General features: G+C 33.4%; 3 protein-coding genes across 4 annotated transcripts; 1 reads left to right on the top strand and 2 right to left on the bottom strand.

Annotated features, from left to right (window-relative positions):
• The first annotated feature begins 1,666 nt into the window (after window positions 1-1,666).
• On the top strand, window positions 1,667-5,352 carry LOC139858590 (probable receptor-like protein kinase At2g42960). Its single transcript, XM_071847423.1, has 7 exons — window positions 1,667-2,328; window positions 2,562-2,666; window positions 2,764-2,886; window positions 3,314-3,484; window positions 3,593-3,722; window positions 4,204-4,410; window positions 5,101-5,352. Exons 1-7 carry the CDS (start codon window positions 1,691-1,693, stop codon window positions 5,200-5,202), a joined length of 1,476 nt encoding a protein of 491 aa, XP_071703524.1. The 5' UTR covers window positions 1,667-1,690; the 3' UTR covers window positions 5,203-5,352.
• A 618-nt stretch (window positions 5,353-5,970) lies between these two features.
• On the bottom strand, window positions 5,971-11,602 carry LOC139857783 (uncharacterized). Of its 2 annotated transcripts, XM_071846625.1 has the most exons (10): window positions 11,417-11,602; window positions 11,160-11,276; window positions 9,743-9,804; window positions 9,565-9,648; window positions 9,421-9,452; window positions 9,217-9,298; window positions 8,730-8,958; window positions 7,956-8,183; window positions 7,404-7,696; window positions 5,971-6,614 (listed from the first exon to the last, which is right to left on the bottom strand). In XM_071846625.1, the coding sequence occupies exons 1-10, from the start codon at window positions 11,441-11,443 to the stop codon at window positions 6,197-6,199; spliced, it is 1,572 nt and encodes a 523-aa protein (XP_071702726.1). In that variant the 5' UTR covers window positions 11,444-11,602; the 3' UTR covers window positions 5,971-6,196. The 2 variants fall into 2 exon arrangements, with proteins under 2 accessions (XP_071702726.1, XP_071702725.1); XM_071846624.1 differs by lacking the exons at window positions 11,160-11,276; window positions 11,417-11,602 and having other exon boundaries at window positions 5,971-6,617; window positions 9,743-9,799.
• Window positions 11,603-15,532: 3,930 nt separating this feature from the next.
• Window positions 15,533-18,009, bottom strand: LOC139858595 (pentatricopeptide repeat-containing protein At3g09040, mitochondrial-like). The gene has a single exon (XM_071847426.1). The coding sequence runs from the start codon at window positions 17,965-17,967 to the stop codon at window positions 15,610-15,612; it is 2,358 nt and encodes a 785-aa protein (XP_071703527.1). The 5' UTR covers window positions 17,968-18,009; the 3' UTR covers window positions 15,533-15,609.
• Window positions 18,010-19,228: the final 1,219 nt, after the last annotated feature.

The following is a 19,228-nucleotide window of genomic DNA, read 5'->3' as shown; positions in this document are numbered from 1 at the left end:
TATATCTTATATTATTCAATTTATGTTAGAAAACATATTACTCAAATATATGTTTCATTGTTTACTTAAGCCTTACAATGAAATAAGTTGCATACATATCTAATATACATGTATATGAACTCTAAACAACTATCAAAAGGATAAATTTCATATAAAAATAGAAAAATATTAATGTACACTAATAACATCATATCTTAATAAAGTCATACCGTAACATAAATCTAAAGTTCATGTGATAGATGAATACTTGACACTAAATGGAGAAATAATCTTATTAAATTGATGAGCATAATGATCATGATGATGAAGAAATAACATATATAAAACTCTATCAATTATCAATTAGTTCATTTGCAAAGTATGTGTTAAAATGAAAAAATGAGTTGTGTGAAAATGAATAATGAGTATTTATAGGTAATATTGTATCAACTTATTTACTATAAGAAAAATGAAAAGATTAAAACTTATCTTTGTTATTTATTATAAGAATATGAAAAGATTGAAATTAATCTATTTAATATAAGGAAAATGAAAAGATTAAAATTTAGATATTTAATAAAAAGAAAATAAAATGATTGAAGTTACATAAGGAGTTCATATTTTATGATGAAAGAAAATGAAACATTTTTATCACTCATATGAATAAATGTTAGATAATAAAAGGTCCTTCGTTATTTAATGGATGTATTATTACTATTGTAGTTAAGTGCTTAGTGAGGGTAATTTTAATTTTTAATATTTTTACCTTAACTTATTAATCATTAATCATTATATATAAGTTATATATAATGGTAATGGTAACTTTTTAAAATTATTTTACTATCTGGATAATAAAAGGTCCTTCGTTATTTAATCTATGTATTATTACTGTTGTAGTTATTAAGTGGTTATTAGTGATGCTAATTTTAATTTTTAATATTTTTACTTTAATTTATTAATCATTATATATTATATATAAGTTATATATAATTGTAATGATAACTTTTTTAATTATTTTACTATCATTTAATATCATGAGGTAAATCACATTTACTCTCATGGAACTCAATCTTTATATAGATATATATATATATAAAAGATTAGTACATCTAATATTTAATATGCAATATACTTGCAAACTCACTTTTTGTTTCAGATTTTGTCTTTCGGTGGCTTTGGGTGCACTGCTTCTTATGTTTCTTCTCTGTTTCTCACAACATTATATTATATTTTTACACATTCATCAAATCTCATCTGCTGTAAGTCTTCTTTTTTCAACTCATTTTCTTTTTTCTTTTATTTTTCAGATCACACATTCACACCTGATTGATTATATGAAATGCCTTTAATTTATCACAGCAGTAATTACACTTGTATTAGTATTTACTTTATGCAATAATATTGTTCTGTAATACTGTTCCAGTTTTGCCTTTATGTTGTTAAAGCATATTAGCATTATATGTTTTTTTTTTTCTTTTCTAATTTTTTCGTTGTATACCTAGTCATTTTGTTGATGTTAATTTGGGTTTGCTTGCATTGTAAAATCTGACAATTAAAGTTTGTTAATTTAATTGTATGATGATGTTAAATTGATGTGTTTTGGCCTGCTGTTTTGTTGACAATTCAATGTTTAATGATTACTGTATAGGAGATGGATTAGATGAAGAAGCAAGAAAGTAGATAACTTTATAGGTTATAAAAATTACCCGAAATGTCATTAGGGAGTTTAGATTCGGAATTATCGAAAAAGACTTCGATAATGGGTCTCAATGTATGGGTACTGATCTGCTTATGTGTTGGTGTATTTATATGTATGTTTTTATGTTTCCTATCAATGTGGGTGATGTGTCAAAGAAAATCTCGAAGAAGAGACAGCTACCCACAAATACCGAATGTACCAAAAGATATACGAGTTGATCGGGTTGGGGAGCCATGTAATAGTAATAATTTTGACCGTTCATCAACAAGTGATGAACCGAGTGGCAAAAGTTCAGGAAAAATGTTGTTTCAAATTGGACTTAATAAATCGGGCGGTGATGTTGATAATGTAAGTCAAAGTAGTTCGATGTTTGAAAGGGGATATAAGTCACAATCAGGGGAAGAAGGAACTTCCGGAAGTATCCGGAAGCAGTCTTCGTTGCCTAGCGGAGGAATGGCGTCTCCGTTTGTTGGGTTACCGGACACCTCGCATTTAGGGTGGGGACATTGGTTTACTTTACGAGACCTTGTACAAGCGACACGAAGATTCTCGAGTGAAAACGTCATTGGGGAGGGTGGATATGGGGTTGTATATAAGGGTACGTTGATCAATGGGACCCAGGTAGCGGTGAAGAAGCTACTTAACAATTTGTGAGTATGATTTTCGGTTATGGATGCATCTTGATATTGAGGTTATATTGTTCTCTCAATATGTCACAGCTAATGATATTTCCACTCACTATTTTGATAACTCCACTCATATCATGCAATAACTCTTGTACTAAGTGCATAAATAGTGGTACATGATTAGTGGATCTATCAAAACGAGTGGAAATATCATTTTCCATATGTTATATACCAAATTTTTGTGCGTTTTTGCATAGGGGGCAGGCCGAGAAAGAGTTTAGAGTTGAAGTGGAAGCTATAGGACATGTTCGACACAAGAATCTTGTGCGGCTTTTAGGCTATTGTATAGAAGGGACACAGAGGTACGTTACTTTTTTCGATTAAATACAATTAGGTGCGAATTTTCGTTATTGTTGTCGTGTTTAGATTATTCTTTTTTTATGTTTGAAAATGATGTAGGATGCTTGTTTATGAATATGTGGACAATGGAAACTTGGAACAATGGCTTCATGGAGACGTTAGTGAATGTGGTGCTCTTACTTGGGAAGCTCGCATGAAGGTCCTTCTTTGTATTGCGAAAGCGTAAGTGAATCATCTAGTTCAATCGTTTGGATGTGTACCGAAGGTGGCTATTTCTACCCATGTACTTATGAGTGAGTTGATTTGGGTTGTGCACTACATTTCTTTCACATACGGGTTAAATTGGTCATCTCGAATTTAGGTAAAAGGGGAACAAAGTCCACTTGGTCAAACGTGTTAAAGTCTCCCAAAGTCTATTTTTAACGCATGCAATCTCCTAAATCGTTTATATTCAAAAGTTAAGATTATTATTGTAAGAATAATGTTATCCTCAAATTCAGAAAATGGGCACAAATTGTTTGTGGGTGACTGCAATCCTAACCCATGAACATTTACATGTTACCGCCCCACCCATCTTGCCACCAGTAATATATACTTGTCTTCTCTATGAATTGGTCACTAGTCATTCAAACTATGTATTCTTTTGTAGACTTTCTTACTTGCATGAAGCTATAGAACCAAAGGTTGTGCATCGAGACATAAAATCTAGCAATATTTTGATCGATCATGACTTCAACGGCAAGCTTTCTGACTTTGGTTTGGCGAAGCTTTTGGATTCAGGAGAAAGTCACATAAATACCCGAGTAATGGGGACATTTGGGTAATTTTTGAAATCTTTTTTAACATCTGTTCCATTATACATAATGTGGGCTGAATATGGATTGATTTAATACTAGTGTTAAAACTAAGTAATCTTTTTAATGTTTAGTTACGTGGCTCCAGAGTATGCCAATACGGGCATGTTAAATGAAAAGAGTGATATTTATAGCTTCGGTGTGCTCCTTCTAGAAGCCGTAACTGGACGAGATCCAGTGGACTACAATCGCGTTGCTAATGAGGTACTAAAGGGTACTAATATATTAAAGATTTTTCTAAAGACAATCGTTAGGGCGGTCGTTAACGCACTTTGAAGTATTGTACAACTTGATAACCGTCATTTTATAAGTAATAAATACCGTTATGTACAATGGTTTAAAGCCCGTTAACAACAACCCTTAGGACTATCGTTAAAAAAATCCATATATTAATGCTTGTTTAAAAAGTGTCCTATTATTACAGAGTACTAAAGGTTATAATTTCAGCCTATTTACTTATGAATGGGCCAATTTGGGTTATGGTTGACCTTAATTGAATAAATAAAAAAGAGATAGATACAAACTGAGCCTGAATGTATCAAATGGTTTGAACTGGTTAAAGCCTTGTTACATGTTTCTTCAATGCATACAACATAAGAAATCATTAGACTAGTATTGTGATAATATATATATATATATATATTTTCCTTTTTTTTTTTTTTTTTGTGTAAATAACTTATGACAGGTGAATCTTGTTGAGTGGCTGAAAATGATGGTGGGCAACCGAAAAGCGGAGGAAGTTATAGACCCAAATCTTGACCCGAAGCCATCAACACATGCTCTAAAACGTGCACTTTTGGTGGCACTTAAATGTGTTGATCCTGACTCAGAAAAACGACCTAAGATGAGTCACGTTGTGAGAATGCTTGATGCTGATTTCGCATATCGTGAGGTACCACTACTAATTTTCACCTTTACTAGCCCTAGACAAATTTCCCATACCGACTTAGATATTGTAGACTTATAGCTTTCCTTATTTCAAGTTATTATAATGAAGAATTAAGCAAACTGCAAACCATTAATTAGATATGCACCATAGTTATGGATCAAAAAGGAGTAACATTACTTAGTTATGGCTGAATTGAGTTTTAATTATTTTCATTTGAACTTTAGTTTATAATTAAAACCTTCATATGTTCATATAGACCATTTAATTGAAGTTTTCTCTTAAAATCTTCGGATATGGAAAAAATCCCCCGTCTCTTGAACAATTAAAGGTAAAAAGACACGCATAACGACTCAGAAAAATACAAAATGGATACACAATGTTTAATTTGTAGCACATTATGGTTCTATAGGAAAAAGTTAATATCACTTATGTCTTATGGTAAACTAACGGTTGGTTTAAGTAAGGCTGAGCTTATGGTAAAACAATTAAAGAATAATGAAAGGGTGGTGTTTGGCAACTCGTGCATCAAGATCTCCTCACAAAAATTGCCATGTGTTGCTTTGACAATATTTCTTATTTGTCTTACCATAAAGTTGGTTTTTATTATAACCAACCTTAGGTAAATCTAGACTGATGGTGATATCTTCTAATACGTTACTTTGACCAAATTAACATGTTTGACTTTGGAAACAGGAACGAAGGAACAGGAAGAGCCGCACCGCCAGCATGGATAGTGAAACCATGAGCGGTCCTGCTGACATAGAACAACGCCCGGCAGTGTCATCACAAATCTGACATCATTAACAGAAACCGTTAACGGGTTAATTCATTCTTGGTATATTACTAGCAGGAGTGGTCGGTGTATGGTAGAGGTAATCAGTAAAAACTTCAATTAAGAAAAATGTAATCATGTAAATCACATAACAAGCCATAACAAGGAACATAGTTGCTACTTTTTTCTTCTCCTTCTGTGTTGATAATGATTAAAGAGAACAATGAAGTTTTTGGTTCTCCCTGATCTTCGTATTGTTATATTAGTACCATGGTCTAATCTAATTATCATCTTGGTTTAGGAGTTGAGGTATCACCTCAAGTAAGATCAGTATTAGATGACATGTTGATGGTTAACGCACTTTGTGTACAAGTTGAACTGAAAATGGTAAGAATCATGTTTATTACTGTAACTTTTTATCAAAAGTTTCAGTTCCTATTGCCTATATTGAAAGAGGAAAGGGAACATATGGCAGTCATGTACCTAACTTGGGTATAGAACCTAAATAAAACTACATTATTTTGATAAGAGATTAACTCACACCTCATTCTTCATTATATGACCTTAGATCCAACTTAACATTGAATCAAACAAACTTTTTGTAGTTAATATTCATTCTATAAAACTAACAAAATTTAGCTTCCACTCCACCTTTATATGACTATACAGTCAAAAAGAATAAAGGTGTGTTGACCATCATCGGTTCTGACCATCTTCTTGATTATTTTCCGAAACAACCAGAATTTATCAAAGACATGAACAACCAATTCCCGAATTAAAATAATCTCAAGAGCATAAACATCACCAACATCTATTATTACAGTTGAGAGTGAATCTGCACAATACATGATAACCGAGTATCCAAATATGTCAGTCTATTCAGAAACCAGTCAGTAAATTTAACCTTTTAACTCACTCTATTAATATTTTCACAACTGATTCACACCAAATCAAGTCAGTTCAGTAACAACAAAAACATGATTTTTTTTTTTCCCTTTAGAACAAACAGAAATACATCTAAGGCTGATGATAGGTATCCGTTGTTTGTTCCGATTGTGTACCATCTGATTGTCTAAATGTTTGAACATCGGGATGGTACGCATTTCCATCCTGCTGCTGACCATCATTTGGCTGCAAGAAAACTGGAATATCCAAACTATTTCCTTCAGTATCGGGTGTAATTTCTCTAACATCTGCTATTCTTGCTTCTGTTGCCTCTATATCGTTCCATTCACCGTCACCAATTGGGCCCGTTTGATCTATCGATGGTGACGGGTGAACTAAACTTCTTTCTGATACTGAAATATTTCTGGAATCATTAACACATGCTTTATCCACATTTTCTTCAGATGGATGCACGTGTTTAGTCAGAGGCTGAGCATCTGAACAAGACTCAACTCTTTCCGTCATTACTTGCTTAGTATTTTCTTCCTGCCTGCTAACAAAACATAAATAACGCATCAACAAAAGCCTACGGTCGGTATTGCAGGACTCGGAATTACTCGGCGAGTACTTTGTCAAACTCGGAATTACTAGAAAAATCGGTCAAAATCCGGCCAAAACACAAGATTACTCGAAAAATCGGTCAACACTCGGTCAAAATTAGTCATACTCAAACTTGGTGTCTTGGTCAACATCCGAGTACTCCCTGAAAAGGTCCCGAAGATAGTGACTTATGCAACATTGGCTACGGTAGAGGGAACAATTTAGACTTGTTTTTATAAGAGTCAATGTAGTCATCTTTTTTTATTATCAAATTGGGTCAAATGGGAGTAGAAACAATTTCTAAAATCTAAGAGGGAAACATGTCAAATAGATAGAATGACACAATAATATTTGGCACATTAAAATTTAAAAAGAATTTAATAAAAGAAGTCAAATTTGAACAATAAGTTCAAATGACTTGTTCAGTATTTCTACAGCTAACAAACCATAAATGTCACGTACAAAAGTAACACAAGGCTATGGTTGAGATGGAAGTTTCAACCCATTTAGTGGGTCGACTACGGGTTCGTAAACGTGTATAGCCAGCTAATACACAAGACATACTATATCATTTTATTTAAAAGAGAACATTAATGAAATTATATAATTTTAGTAATCATATTTGAACCACCAAAATTGGTTGGGGACAAACTTAGACAACTCTCTACAAAATTACCCACTTTGACCTAATAAGCATAGTATAGCAAATTAGCAATGTGGTTCAATAAGCTTATCAAACCTTTGAAGTTGTAATTGTAAAACATTAATGTACGCCAAAAGCTCTTGATTTTCCTTTCTTGCAGCGGCCTCTTTCTCTGTTGCTTCTTTTATTGCAGATTCAGACTCTGCATCCTTAACCCGAACCTTCTCTTCGGCCCGTACAACAGCTCCTTCCAAAATGACTACACGTTCCCGAGCTTTCGCAAGCTCCGAACGCCATAAAAGTGCCTCCTGATGAGACGAGTCTCTTTGTTTCGTGAGTTCCTCTCGTTCTTTGCTTAAAACCGCCATCTTTTCCTCAACATCTCTTATCTATAAAACCAACATTGCATTCATAAAAATCATCATATAATAATAGTACACACTGCATGTTAAAGTTGATTTTTAACCAATTTACTTTAAAAAAACAGGCCATATTTTACCAAAGTGTTTGACATACTAATACTAAGTAGTTAAAAAGATTGGATAGAATTCAGTTCAACCTGAGCCGCCTAATCTAATCCAACCTGTCTGTACGGCCCACTTGAACTCTAAAACCAATTTAAAGAAAATTGTTGAACATGAATCTAACCTTTGAACTGTAAGACAATGTCTGCTTTTCCAACTCGTTTTTTAATCGATCAACTTCTGAAGTTGCAATTCTCCGTTGCTCATTCATCGTATGAGCTGCAGATGCTGCACCCTCAGCTGCTTGAGCTGTCTCGGTTAGTTTCTCTGCTATCTCTTTTATCGTTGAATCCCTTGCGCGAATATCCCTTGCTAAATTTTGTAACTCCTCATCTTTTACTCGCAGTGTCTCCTATAAAAAAATTACATTACTTATCAATTCTATTCATATTGTATTACCAAACTATGGCTATAAGACTGAATGATTTAGTGTTGAATGGTTCATAATCTAAATGATTGAAAAGTTTTGAATAAAGTTGTTCTGAATGACAATAACATGTTTGATAATCATTTTGAATGAACAATATGAATGATGTAAAATTACCTTATTAACCTTTTGCATGATTAGAAAAGAAAATATTGTTGTTTAATAAGTGTTCTCGGTATAATTTAAAGAGAATATTACATAAAATTTAGGTACTTAATGGTTAAGAGAATATTTCAGCTCTTAATGGTTCAACACTGAATTTTAAACCATTTAGCACCATATGTCAATCAGAGGTCACAAACAAACGCGTTGAATGCTGAATCAATTCAGCACTGAACCATTCAATTAAGAGGTAATCAAATGCACCCTATAACTATTATTTTATAACTTTTACAACTGTTTTTGACTATGATTTTATAGCTTTTACAACTGTTTTTGACCTTCGGGTACTGCCAATATGTTGTTTGGTACCTTCATGATGGTCAAATCATCCAATGGGCCATCGAGTGGTTTGTTCATCACAGATCCCAAAGCATTCCTCCTTGCAATCTGCAATGCCGCTTCGATTTCTTTGGAAGATTTCAAAGCGGTTGAATTTGCAGCAGCAACAACAGCAGATACCGTCCCTAACGTTGCATTACTGTTTCCGGCTAACGAGTTCACAGCCTCTTTATGGGCCCTTAATACCAGCTGTGTTGCACTATTGTTTGTTTACATGGTAAAAAAACATACATCAGTTTGTAATAATATACTAACAAAATGATTGAAATTCTGTAAGTATTACTCACTATAGTAATTGTGCACCATGTTGCATTACTAAGGCACCCCTGTGAACAGTGTTGTGTACGAACTGTACGCAGGGGTATTTTTTTAAAAAAATTTCGTTCGTTTGCTTTTTGACCCAGCGAAACAGGGCCCACACAAGAATATAATCAACAATATGAAAGCATTAACTCACTGCAATGTTGCCACCCAAGCTCTAGCTGCACCTGGAGTTTCAGCGCAGAGGAAATATTCTTTCTTCTGTGGTGTTGCAATATCTAATAATGCAAGTCAAGGTATGCATGTATCTATTTTAATCATGTTTAAAACACTATAACAACATAGAAAAGTTAATGATAATCCTTAAATCCGAAAAATAATGTGCACATATGGAGGATACAAATAATGCAGTTATCATATTTTGGCAGTCCACTGAAAAAAAAAAAAAAAAAAAAAAAAAACCCACGAAATATTGATTAGTAATCATTTAAGGCCTAACATATGCCTTTCAGATGGATATTATAATGTTCAGTAGTGATCTTACTGGAAGTTATAAGGTGATGTCATGATTGTGCTATTTGCGTCGAATGAGATTATCCCTTTGACAGTTGGATCATTTCTCCTGATTCTGCGGACATTTATATTTATAATTGTTATAAAATACACACTTGAATATGAAAAATATGTTAATGAATGAAAGTAATTAATGCATAGCATCTTACTTGTATTCCATTCTTCCTGTTGTAGGGTCGAGGATCACCCATCTTTCGTTCCATTTCCTTAACTATTACAAATTAACAGTTGAGCTATAGGTCAGAATAAACAGATAAATAACACTATATTATCATATGTTATAACAGATCATATTTAATATTCATGATAGTTGTTTGTGATGTCAATATAAAGACCAACTGAGAAATTACACAAATATCTCATGAACGTTACAAGGGCACCTTGCGCGAAGAACGCCAAAAATTCTTAATTTATGAAGACCCAAAGAATGGCGCAAGTATCCAAGATTCAGTTAGGTAGTGCTTGCTAACTTCTTAGCATATCGCTTATAAAATTATAAAAAATAAAAAAAATAAAAAAATAAATAACTAAAATTTTATTTGTTATTCGAACTATATTGTCATATAGCTCAATGTGTTATCACCAAAGCTGTGATACATTATCATAACATATGACCTAATCAATTTAGCGCGCATATGACCTCATCAATTTAGCACTCATCTCATTTATGTTTTCAATTTTGTTGTATCATGTAGATCAAAGATGATCTCAAACAAAATGAAATGATATAAATAGCGTGCTTAGTTTAGTAGGTAAGCGCCAAATGTTTCCAATTAAACACAGATTACTTTAATATTAGTTTCTTTGATCCTATCAAATATATCGAGCACATAACCTTGTGTTGTAGCTCATGTGATAGTGGTCTGCCTTTCTTAGTGAGAGGTCAGGAGTTCGACTCCCGTGGGGTGCAGCATTGCACACAAGGTTGCCCCTTTACCTTGAATTCCACCCAAGGGTGCCTTCCGCACATCGCGTTGCAGGGGCAGTGGGGAATGGGATGGGGGGTTTTACCGCCCATACCCTCGGATTGGGCCGGGTTTCCTCCTGGGCAGCAGTTGGGGCGAGTTATGCAACTGTGGTAGATGAACACGTGGGTGATTAAGTCACCCTAGGTGATCCCATACTACTGTTCAAAAAATAAAAAATTAATAAAAATGTCAAGCACATTCACACTACTAGGTTGTAACCATTTCGCAATCAGATTAGATGACATACCGTGCATCCAATTTCTTAATTTCACACAAATTTCCTATAAACTGTTGCAAACAACAAGCATTGGGTCACACAGGTTCTAAACTTACACTACTCCCAAATTTCAAGATGCATTAATCAATCAATCACCTAATTTCTATAAATTTTTATTTTTAATTAGTCTAAATTAAAGTACTTACATCCAATACTTAAATATCTAGAATTAGGGTTTCAATTCCGTGTAACTAAAGTAGCATATACATATTCACAAGAGAAGATTTAAATTTTAATTTAATTTTAATTTTAATTTTAACTAACAAATACAGTACTCCGTATTTATTAAAGTAGAGACTAACAAAGAATAAAATGAAGTACCGTTTCAGATCGTTTGAGAAGTGGACCTTGTAAAAGGGTTTTACCCGACCCGGATGCCAGTTGTCGTTTAATTTTATCCAAACTGACTTCTGTAGTAATAGACCTATCTTCATCTCTCTGATCAGAAATTCAAATACACTCAATTAAATTAAAATTATAATTATAATTATAATTATAATTAAATCAAATGAAGTAATAAAACGATACGATCTATCCATCGATAATCTATAAAAACATATAAAAGTAAACTAACTGACCGGAGAAGATAAGCCATTGGTCGCCATAATTATAATTTATAGAAAATTGTAACAGAATTAGTAACACAAGAAGAAATTTACTTATAAATTAAGAAAATTCAGATGTGAAGGAAGATGATTTGGATGATATGTGTTAGGTTTTACAGTAGTTGTATACACCACCAACAAGAAGCTATTAGCCTGTTTGTTTTGGTACGTTTACTAAGGCGAAATAAACATCACCAAGTTTTATTAGTCCGTTATGTTTTTTAGTTAAGGGTAGAAAAAAAAACTCATATTACTCCCTATTAATTCCTAATTGTTTCTTTTTCAGAAATCAGTTAACGTCCCTTAATAAGTCAAAATAAGATTTATTAGCCAAAGTCAAATTTAGACAATATTTTAATATGAATTTACACAATAATAAGAGTTTTTGAACAAATGAATGATTATATTTATGTTTTAAACAATTATGTTAAATGTTAAAGTTTATGTTTATAATTTTCTTCAATATTTACATATATTATTTTGAAATTCGTTATTTAAATTTGCAAAAGTCCAATCAGATTAATCCCCGATTAATCCTCAATTTTCAATTACCCCTTCAAAGTTTCAACAGATTACTCTCAGAGTAGCAAGTTTTGCAACCGTGGTCATGGGTAGAATAAATTGATCCATGACTTGAAACTTATCGATCTGACAATATGTATGATTAAATGCAGTTAAGAGTATATCATTAGTTTTGATATAAAGTCACTAGTTAATATGAACGTGATTATCCTTATAAGTTATACCCCCATTATTTAACTATACATGTATTTCGATTAAACTAGCTTGTAGTTGGAGCTTGTAGCTTAAACTTATTTTTTAAGCTAGAAGTTGAAGTTTATGTTTTACAAGTGTTTGGTAAAGTAAAAACAAAGGGTAAAACCGACCATCTGGCAGCCCCACACCAACCGAGCCCACGATCAACATGTGAGAGGAAAATCGTGTAACTCAAGGGACATGGGGCAGGGATTGAACCCATGACCACCGCTTTCGCTTTATGCTACATGTCCCCCAACCGCTAAACTACCATCGCGGGGACATAAAAGGACAAAAAACGTAAAATGACATAAAAGAACCAAAAATAAGTGATAAATAATGATTTAGGGGTTAATAATGTAATTTTACTTCCATAAGCTTCCTAACTTATTTGCATAAGCTACTTCGACTAGCTTATATTTCCATAGCTTATTTTCTTCATAAGCTCTGCAATATTTTTCTATCAAACAATGCTAGAAGCTGGAGCTTATGAAAAAAATAAGCTTAAGCTCTCATAAGCTCATATAAGCTTGTATGCCAAACACACTCTAAATATAGTTTATCACTAAATATATTTTAATGCATGGTAATTAAATGCCTTAACGCACATTTAGTGGCGTATGACTAAAATTGGTAGTGTAAGGATTTATAATATGAAAATTTATAATTTTAGTGACATATATTGGCAAAAATGCGGATATAGAGGAACACCTTAACTTTATGTTGTCTTCGGCAACCTACCAAACTCATCTCGTAAGAGTTTGATGCTTGTGAAACACCTTCATTGGATACCCATGAATGACAAATCTAAAGACTTATAAATTCCCGACATAAAAGGGGATCGAAGATGTGCCTATTTTCACAACGGCTTCCAAACAAGGGACCTCAGTTTCTTAGATGACGGGGACCACTCAGCTAATATCTCGCGAGTTTACGAGGTAATAGAAATAGCTACTCAATAATTTTTTTTGATTATGCTTATAATTAAAAAGCATTGAAATGAATTTCATAACTATATAGTTCAGGTTACAATATAATGAATTTCATAACTAATCGTATCAATGATAAAGGCCTTAACTAATGCTTCCAAAATGACAATAATTCATGGTCTTGTCCCACATGGCATTATCAAAAGATAAAGACCATTTCTAGCTCTGACATTTGAAGTCAAAGGTAAATTAGGCACTTTTTAATGAAAATGTGAATTTTTTTACTTTCACTGTATTTAACTTTCTCAAAAAGTTAAATTTTTGTATCAAATATTTGTAAGGTGATATGGTAGAATCTGAATAGAAATTGAGGAGAAAAAATAAATTAAATTAAATAGTAAATATAAATGTGTAAAGTTGTGATTAGTGGGGGCAAATCTCACGATCAAGGTAAATTTCATCAATATTCCGACCAATGCTCAAAACTAGCGCCTGAGTACGAGGCGTCAGTATCTAAAAAAAAAAAAGGTAAAGTGACTAGATAAAATGTAACGCTTGGTTAGAATTGGTCTAATAAGAACATAGGATCATTTTGGAAACACATAAGCCAAGTGGAAGGGACAAAAAAAAAAAACAAAACAAAAAACAAAAACAAAAAGACGTTGTAAATGACAGAGAAACCAACAATACGTACGATTTATATACATTATTGAAGATTGGAGATATTGGAGATAATATAGCCTCAAAATATTGAAAGAGAAACATGCTGATAAAGAGTTTTGTACCAATGAGGAAACTGATTATCCGGGTATTGTTAATCGAATTGTGCTTTTGTTTCTGCAAAGTTGTACAAAGTGCTCCAAACACTAACGTAACAAGCGTTCTTTGTAATTCTGGCATTTATACCACAGGTGATCCATTCACCATAAGTCTAGAATATGTTCTTGATGAACTACCAAAAGTTACACCTTTTAAACGAGGTTATGACTATCGAAATATATCTCCGTATCCTAACGCGTTTGCCTATGGTCATGCTTCTTGTAATCTAAGTCTTGTAAGTACAGATTGTGAAACATGTCTTGATGCAGCAAAAGTCAACGTGTTAGATACTTGCAATTTTAGAATAGGTGCCAGAGCAGTGCTTCGTGATTGTGTTATTAGGTATGAACAATATCCATTTAATGATTAAGTAATTATTGTTGTCATGTTTTGTGGGTTTGATCCCTTTTGATTGATAAGATGTTGTCACTAGTATTAGTTTATGCAATATTTGCATATTAAGGTCGATAAATTTCTCATGTTATTTGGATTCAGTGACTGTTTAATGTATTTTTGTTTATTTTAAGCTTTTTAGTGGAGATGTTGTTTAGGTAATCCAATGTTAGCGTTTAGGCATGTTTTTATATTCTTATTCATTTGTGCTCTGCTCTGTTGGCTGGAATTTTGATCTAGAACTGTAGTTTTTTGTCGTATGTTTGGTTTTCCTTTTGCATAGTTATCGATCTTCGGATTCGTTAAATGTTAGTATTACGGGTTTTAAAAAAAAAAACCTGAATTTAATGACTGATGTGAAACTATGTAACGAATAGTCTAAGGGTGTGTTTGACCGCGCAACTTATTGGAGCTTATGGAAGCTTAAACTTATTTTTTTCATAAGCTTAAACTAGTAGCATTGTTTGGCTGACATGATTTTCAGAGCTTATAAAAAAATAAGATCTAGAAAAAGAAGCTAGTTGAACTAGCTTATAAAAATAAGCTCCTAAACTTGTGAAGTTAATATTACTTATTTGACCTATCTATCAAACATTTTGTTGTCCTTTTTAGTCAATTTACAACAATAAGTTTCAGCTCCGGCTACTTTTTACCAAACACTTATTAAAAAATAAGGTCCATTTTCAGCTTCTAAAATAAGCTCCAGCTACCAGCTTCAGCCATAAGCTCTAGCTCCAGCTAATAACGCCAAACACCCTAAATGTAAATTTTTCTACCATGCTTATTCTCTATTTATTTATCTTAAAAGCAATTACAATTATAACCTGATTACTCCTTTTTAAGAGCAGTTTGTTATAATTTTTCAAAATCCATTTAATTAACGGTTAACGTCGATTTATGAGTCAAAATCGAATTTGTTGGTCAAAGTAAAAGTTTGTCAGCATTTTAACATGAATTTAAACTAAAATTTTAGTGTTTTTGAACAAAATGAACAATTATATTATGTTTTTAGACAATTATGTTTTTAGACAATTATATTTTTAGACATAATTTTGAAATTTATTATGTAAATGTATAAAAAGTCCATTCCGATTATTCCTTGAATTGCCGATTACTCCTCCAAAGTCCCAACCGATTACTCACTACTAGCGAGTTTTACAACCTCGTTGATTATACGTACACAAAACCCATAATCAATCTTATCGGTTAAAACTTTCAAATACTTGAGATTATTACATGTACAATTAGGGGTTACTGTTTGGTCCTATTCTATTCACTAATCCAACTATAACCCAAATCTTTCCTAATCCCTTTATCAACCATCTCCTTCCTAATCTTCAAACCATCTTCCCAATTACCACCCTCACAATATATATTCGACAACAATACATAATCCGTCGCTTTCTTCGCCGAAAACATGTCAAGTAATTTCATAGCACCCGTTCGCCCGAGCTCTTTTTCACCATGTATCCTACACCCGTTAAGAAACGATCTCCATATAGCTGGCCAAGCTCGAAAAGGCATCGTCTCAATCACATTTTTAGCTTCGTGCAAATGCCCGTTTCTAGACAACAAATCGACCAAACAACCATAATTATCCGCGGACGGATCCATTTTGTAATCTAGTTTGATGGATCTAAATAGCAACCGACCCAGATCAACAAGACCCGCGTGACTGCAAGCTGATAAAACTGAAACAAATGTGGATTGACTAGGTTTTAAATTCGCGGATTTCATCATTTTGTAAACTTCCATGAATTCTGTTACATAAGCATGGTTTGCATACACCATTATCATAGTATTGAACAGCGCCACATCAGCAAATCTATATGAGTCATGAAAAATGATTGTCGCACTTTTTACATCTCCGCTTTTTCCATAAGCATCTATAATCGCGCTAGCAACATATTCGTCTCTATCAAGCCCTAATTTGAAAACTTCACCATGTATTAGATTTGTTAACTTGAGTGATGCGATGCTCGCACAAGCATTCAAAACGCTACCTAAAATAAAACTGTCGGGATTTTGCTCGTCTTGTTTTAGATAACTGTAATACCTAACTGCGAGCCATGTTTGACCTTGATCCACCAATGCAGAAATAAGCGCACCCCAACACACAATATCCATTTTATCATCAAAAAACGCATACGAATCAGTTAGAAAACCGAATTTAGCATACCCATGGATCAGTGAGCTACACAAGTATCCATTTGAAGCGAACCCGGATTTGATTATAATCCCATGAACGGGTCGACCCAATTCCACGTTTTCATTTCTGAGACATGCTTCGACAGCACATGAAAACGTGCACTCGTCTGGTTTAATATTTGAACCCCATAATTTTGTGAAAAGTTTAAGGGCTTCAGGATCCGAACTCAAGTTATACCCATGGATCATCTCATTCCAGTTTTGTAAGGTTCTTGAAGAAATGGAATCAAAAATCGAGCGTGCGGTTTCTTTTGCATTGCATCTACAGAACATGCTTATAAGACAATTGGACATATTAGGGTCATTGTGTAAACCAAGGCGTAATGCAAGACCGTACAGCTGTTGACTGAGGTCAAACTCAAAAACATCCCCACACATTCGAAACAAGATTGAGAATGTTATACGGTTGGGTTTTAACCCCGTCATCATAAAATCAGTAAACAAGGTTACTACTTGTTCTACATTTTCAACTTGACAACAAACAGCTAATACGGTGTTCAATGATGAAATATCCTTGAACTTCATTGCTTGAAAAAGCTTCCAAGCATGATCATCCACACCAGTTTTGAAGTACATGTCAATCAACGAATTCATTAATGTAACTGTCGATTCAAAACCATTTCGAACGATTAGTCCATGAATTTGGCATCCGAATTCCAAGTCACAAGTGATCGAGCACGCATTAAGAGCATGAATGAAAGTGAATTCATCCATTAGTAAACCTTCATTGTGCATTGAAGATACAGTATCGATAGCATCGAGTCCATATCCACATTGTACATAACCTCCAACCATAGCATTCCAACAACCAAGATCAGGGTCGTTTAAACACTCAAACAACCGCTCAGCGACCTCAATGCATCCACTTTTACAGTACATATTTAAAAGCGAACTACCAACAAAATCGTTTCTTTCCATTCCAATCTTAACAGCAAAACAATGAACACACAAACCAAATTCAAAAGCTCCAATACTAACACATGCTTTCATCACACTACCCAAAGCAAACTCGTTAATCTGGAAGTACCCTGTTCGAATCATATCAACAAACATCTCCATAGCCACCCTATACTCTCTGTTCTTATTCGCCCCAGATAAAATCAAAGTCCAAGAAACCAAATTTCTCTGTGACATTTCGTCGAACACCTTGCGTGCATCGCTGAACACACCACAGTTGGTATACATTTTAATCGAATTGTTTTGAACAAAAATGTCATCGGATAACCCTAGCTTGATTATATGACCATGAACTTGCTTTCCAAGTGTAGGTGACCTCTGGCTCTCAGCCAAACTGAGAGCATCAGTTACAAAAGTTGCATCCTTTATATGATTTTGTGGGCTGTAAAACCTTTTTGGGTTACAAAAAGATTGGCTTGCAAAGATGTAGTTATACCTGTTTAGGGCTAATAATCCTCGCATTAACACAATAAGCTATTTACCTAAAGCTTGTTACACGCCATCATGGTCACTACCATGCACTTTTATGGTCTCATACACACACAGATAGATATATATACATCGTGTGTTATATTTTTTTTTTCAGGCGAAAATATTAATATATATATATATATATATATATATATATATATATATATATATATATATATCGTTAGCATCAAGAGGAAAGTAACCAATCGGGGGAAGCGGGGGGAAGCAAAAACTTTTTTTTTTCGTTTTTTGAAAAAACTTTGTTCACGAACATTATAGATGAGATGAAAATATGAACATTTAGTAGAGACACTTTGTGATAAATGTTTTTATTTTGGCGGGAAAACGCTCGAAGAAGTAATATATAACAATTATCGTGTTTTTCGAGCGTATATCAGTTTTAGCTATTGGGGTTTAGATATTAGGCTTTAGATATTAGGGTTTATAGGGTTTAGATATTAGGGTTTAGAAATTTAGGGTTTAGGGTTTAGATTTAGGGTTTAGATTTAGGATTCCATAAACCCAAAACACCAAACCCTAAACCCTAAACCCTAAACTCTAAATCGGGCTAAATTTTACTTCACGAAACATGAAGAAAAAAAACGTTCATATTCTTCATGAACAATATTATCTTGAATGTTATTTTTGTCGATCTTTTTCCCGCCTAAATAATAACATTCATCACGAAGTGTCTCTTCTAAATGTTCATATTTTCGTGTGATCTTGATGCTGGAAAAAAAATTCCAAAAAAACGAAAAAAAAAAAAATTTGCTTCCCCCCGCTTCCCCCGATTGGTTACTTCTCCATTGATCCTGCCCCTATATATATATATATATATATATATATATATATATATATATATATATATATATATATATATATATATATATATATATATATAGATATATATAAAGATCGTAAAGATCCGGTGGAAGGCACAAATGATTACAATTGTAAGGCCTCGCTCTGATCGTCCTACACAATGGACGAAAATTGAAAGAGAACGAGTACCTTGAAAATGATTGAAAATGAAATTGAAATATATAATAGAATCGTACATCATGCCAAACCTAAATCTAAAACTATATAAAAAATGAACTCGTATCCAATACCGCAAACGCCACTACACAGAAGCCGCACAACTAAAAAGAACGACGGGCACTCCAGCAGCATCTAACCCGAGGCCTGCAAACCAAAATACCCTCTCGCACCCGAAAACCCTATACAACTTCAGAACCAGAGATACACAAGC

Source organism: Rutidosis leptorrhynchoides, chromosome 7 (assembly GCF_046630445.1).
Source record: "Rutidosis leptorrhynchoides isolate AG116_Rl617_1_P2 chromosome 7, CSIRO_AGI_Rlap_v1, whole genome shotgun sequence".
Lineage (NCBI taxonomy): Eukaryota > Viridiplantae > Streptophyta > Magnoliopsida > Asterales > Asteraceae > Rutidosis > Rutidosis leptorrhynchoides.
Note: the sequence above shows the minus strand (reverse complement) of the source record. Positions and strands in the feature narration are given on the sequence as shown.

Excerpts from the sequence above, each read along its gene's own strand:
- LOC139858590 (XM_071847423.1), top strand. The coding sequence starts at position 1,691 with ATGTCATTAGGGAGTTTAGATTCGGAATTATCGAAAAAGACTTCGATA. Across the intron at positions 2,887-3,313 it reads CTTCTTTGTATTGCGAAAGC|ACTTTCTTACTTGCATGAAG; the intron begins GTAAGTGAATCA and ends ATTCTTTTGTAG. Across the intron at positions 3,723-4,203 it reads ACAATCGCGTTGCTAATGAG|GTGAATCTTGTTGAGTGGCT; the intron begins GTACTAAAGGGT and ends AACTTATGACAG.
- LOC139857783 (XM_071846625.1), bottom strand. The coding sequence starts at position 11,443 with ATGGCGACCAATGGCTTATCTTCTCCG. Across the intron at positions 9,805-11,159 it reads TTCTCAAACGATCTGAAACG|TTAAGGAAATGGAACGAAAG; the intron begins GTACTTCATTTT and ends AATTTGTAATAG. Across the intron at positions 9,649-9,742 it reads ACAGGAAGAATGGAATACAA|AATCAGGAGAAATGATCCAA; the intron begins GTAAGATGCTAT and ends AAATGTCCGCAG.
- LOC139858595 (XM_071847426.1), bottom strand. The coding sequence starts at position 17,967 with ATGCGAGGATTATTAGCCCTAAACAGGTATAACTACATCTTTGCAAGC.